Genomic DNA, 3,870 nt, shown 5'->3' with positions numbered 1-3,870 from the left:
CTCTCATTTGAATTAATACATCGACAGAGTAATAAAGTTATTGATATGATAGCTAAATTTTATTTCAAAAATATTTTACCGTGTGACTGATTGGTAGCTACTCTCCGAAGTTAACCTCTTATAAAAATCTTGCTTTTTTTTTTCGACAGCATTAATTTACTAGTCATAAGAAAACTTGTGAATAGAACATTAACTAATAATAATTACCTCATGTTATATAATCAAGAGATGGATTTACTATTTAATTTTAAAAGAGGTATTAATTTTTAATTTATGAACATCAATATATAAATAAAATAAAATATTATATATTAAACTCAATAAAAAAATAAATATTAATTTAGACTATAATTGAGAATTTAATAAGGAACAAAATTTTATTTTTAAGTAAAAACAAAAATGAATATTAGTATAACTCAATAATTTCTTTAAAAATCTATTTTATCTGTTTAATTTCAAATCGTGAAATAAATTATATTTTTTTAATTGAGTTATTCATAATTTAAGATTTTAAAAATTTTAAATAATAAATAAGAGATATATAAAATTAAGAAATATAAAATAAATTTCTCAGAAAAAGAAATGGGTGGAGAATTTATGCTGCTCTGCCAAATCATCATTTTCTCATTAAAAAAAAATCCACATGCCAAAATTTCATCATCCCAACAAACATGTGCCTTGGCCTACCCACCTCACTAAAACTAAGCACACTACTCCACGTCTTTCTTCTCTTCATCTTCTTTCTTCCCATTTTATTTACAATTCACTCCTCCAACTTTTTTTTCTCTTTTTTTGTGTGGAAATTTTAGTTTTGATTATAATCTGCCCTTGAGGAAGTTGGTGCACAGCTTCTTCCATGCCTCCCTATCTGGCTCTTGTCCATCCAAGTTTGCCTTCACCTCGTCAGCAAATGATTCCTACATGGGTAAATTACAATTCACTCCTCTGAGTCTAAAGTTCTTTGTTTCAATCAAGGGTGAGGATTAATTCAAGAGAAAATGATTGGGTGTGGTGTGGAGCTTACCACAATAAGATTTCGTTGGAGAAGACGATCAAGTAAGTGAGTGAGTATGTCTCTATTGTACTCAGGATGACCTTGAATTCCCATGATGTGATCTTCATACCTAAACATCTCAATCCCAGTCTTATCAGACCATGCAATCACCTCTGCTTCTGGTGGGAGTTCCCGGACCTACCATATTACAATAGGTTGCAAAACATTGGAACCTTATTACCCAACAGGCAAAACTATTTGATCAGATGTTATGAGCTTCATTTTTTATCATACAAACCTCGTCTCTATGGCACTCGATCACAGATAGTGAGGCAGGCACTTTCACTGATGAGAAGAGTTTCGTTGATGACGCGAAATGAATGGCTGTGATCCCCATATCCCAGCCTGAGACAGCTCGGCCAGTTTTTCCTCCCAGTGAACGCGCCAGTATCTGATCATAACCATAAAAGTTTTGAAATCACTGGATAGAAATATTATCTTAATAATTTTATAAATAATTTCCTTTTTTTTTTTACAAAAGTATATTGTGATGTTGAATTCATCGCTTTCCAAAATTCAAAATAAGTGTGATATCAATCGTGCTAAATCCGTAAATGCACATACTAATTGGTATAAGTAAGCCACGTCTCTCGGTTCAAAAGGCTCTAATTTTTTACCGACAAATCTTATCCTGACACGCATGTAAGAAACACAGAGCTTTTGTCCCCATTTGGGTTAAGGGATCTTGCCTGTTCTTGGACATGTGTTATTTATAAAGTTATGCAAGTCTTGATTCATATTTCCATTGATAGACAACTAGAAAGCTAGCCAGCCAAGTATTCTATTGATTGTTTGTACTCAAAATATAGAACTAGTATCATCCAGGGCACGTGATGGCTTATCTAACTATCCACCATAAAAACCCACCTAGGAAAAAGACAAAGTACTAAAGTTGAAAATGACCATTAGGGTAATATTAGTTGTATGCATTGTTCAAAGCTTTTAAGGATACAGCACATGCACAAAAGGCACAAAAGCACATGTCCACCAATTCTATTTGCTGTTTGGTTTTGTGCAATTCCACTCTTAAGCAAAATTCAAAGAAGGAAACTTTAATTAATTGTTGAAAAGAAGAGAGTAGGATTCACATGAAATATTATACTCTTGTTATGGAAATACATAGACCTAATAATTTTTTTTTTTTAAAAAATTTAGATTAAAAAATATTTTTTTAATATTCCAGAAATATAATATTATATTCGCACGTTTTACATTACATTGGAAGAATACATGTTCTTTAGTTTTGAATATTAAAATTATAAAATAAGAAAGAATCATCTGGTCCTCTTTTCACTACAGACATGTTTTTGATAAGCTTAACGCAAAAGTTTACTTGGACATGAATCAAACACATCAAAATAAAAGCTTTTAAAGACCATTTTGCCCTTTTTGGCTTATGGGCAATGGGTTTCATTTTTTCCAACTCAGAACAGCTGTTCTTTCCTTGAACTCGGAATAAGAATCTTGCCCTTTCAAATTCTGGGAAGTCTCATAGGTTTTAACAGTAACTCATTGTCCGAGGTCTCAAAAATCTTGTGAAAGAGAATTTCTATGATTTTGAGGAAAAAAAAACTTAAAATATTTAATTTTTAATAATTAATTAAACGAGATCGAGAACTAAGGTAATAGCAAACAAGATTTGACCATTTCCCAGAAGACAAGGCACCCAAAGAGACAGCTCACGAGGTGTATTCATGTTAAAAAACACATGATAATGTTAAAAAATAGTCATAAAACGGCACTAATAATAATAAAGAATAAAAGAAAATTAAATACCTGGTGTCCAAAACAAATTCCCAGAACTTTCTTCTTCATGGAATTCAATTTGTTCAACAGAATCAAGAGCTTTCGGATCCAAAGATCAGTTCCATGAGCATCATTACAGCTTCCTGTTATTACAAATCCATCAAAGGTTTTAATCTCATCATCATCAGGAAACTCTCCACTAGCAACCTTGTAAACAACCCATGTCTCTCCTTCTTCGCCCAGCATTCTCACAAAAACCCCAAAATACCCTCCGTACTTCTTCTTGACATACTCTGAATCCTCTGCGCATAGAAGAACAGCGAATTTCTTTCCGCCCATGTCTTCAGTTCAATATGAAAAATGTGACTCTTCCTCTCTTCGAAAATACCTTCACCTATAAAGAGAGATTTGACACAGAGAGGAAGGAAAGAGAGACAAACAGAGAGATGGAGTTTCCTTCTTCTCTCTCTTTCTCTCTCTGTGTTTTGGCTTGTTTTTGCGGAGATGGGTTGAGACGACAAGACAATCGGCGTATATAATGAGGTTGAGTTTCTAAATTAGCCATGATTAACACAAAATTTACACTTATGTCCTATTTTTCTCAAAATGACGAAAATACCCTTGTGATGGGGAACTGTTGCTATTTGTTAACAGATCGGTGGAATTTAGATTACGGTTTGATGAATCTGGCTGGAATTGTGGAAGAATTAAAGAACAGTGCTGTATCTCACTTCAATTCAAGTCCTAATTTTCTTTAAATCCCATAAATACCCTTTTGGAGGGGGGAGACTTTCTATTTGCTGTTTGGTTGGGTGGAAATTAGATTACAGTTTGATGAATCTGGCTGGAATTTTGGCAGAATTAAAGGACAGCACTGAATCTTTGTTTAACTGCCAAATCTTTGTTTAACTGTTTCCTTTCTTTTTATATTTGAGTATGGTTTGGATTATATTTCATAAAATATTAAACTGAGATTTTCATTTTTTTAAAAAAAAAATGTTATCATATGATATTAATTTTGGAAAGTTGACCCAAAAATGGCAATTACATTAAATTAAATTAAGAATCTC

At 32.4% G+C, this 3,870-nt stretch overlaps 1 protein-coding gene across 1 annotated transcript; it reads right to left on the bottom strand.

The window, feature by feature from the left end:
• Window positions 1-601: 601 nt before the first annotated feature.
• On the bottom strand, window positions 602-3,318 carry LOC110623930 (gamma-glutamyl peptidase 5). Its single transcript, XM_021768953.2, has 4 exons — window positions 2,831-3,318; window positions 1,293-1,445; window positions 1,025-1,192; window positions 602-917 (listed from the first exon to the last, which is right to left on the bottom strand). The coding sequence occupies exons 1-4, from the start codon at window positions 3,137-3,139 to the stop codon at window positions 816-818; spliced, it is 732 nt and encodes a 243-aa protein (XP_021624645.1). The 5' UTR covers window positions 3,140-3,318; the 3' UTR covers window positions 602-815.
• Window positions 3,319-3,870: the final 552 nt, after the last annotated feature.

This window comes from Manihot esculenta, chromosome 10 (assembly GCF_001659605.2).
Source record: "Manihot esculenta cultivar AM560-2 chromosome 10, M.esculenta_v8, whole genome shotgun sequence".
NCBI classification, from domain to species: Eukaryota; Viridiplantae; Streptophyta; class Magnoliopsida; order Malpighiales; family Euphorbiaceae; genus Manihot; species Manihot esculenta.
The sequence above is the reverse complement of the archived record's forward strand: the minus strand, read 5'-3'. Positions and strand labels throughout refer to the sequence as shown.

Excerpts from the sequence above, each read along its gene's own strand:
- LOC110623930 (XM_021768953.2), bottom strand. The coding sequence starts at position 3,139 with ATGGGCGGAAAGAAATTCGCTGTTCTTCTATGCGCAGAGGATTCAGAG. Across the intron at positions 1,446-2,830 it reads GAATTTGTTTTGGACACCAG|ATACTGGCGCGTTCACTGGG; the intron begins GTATTTAATTTT and ends GGTTATGATCAG. Across the intron at positions 918-1,024 it reads TCCAACGAAATCTTATTGTG|GAATCATTTGCTGACGAGGT; the intron begins GTAAGCTCCACA and ends TTACCCATGTAG.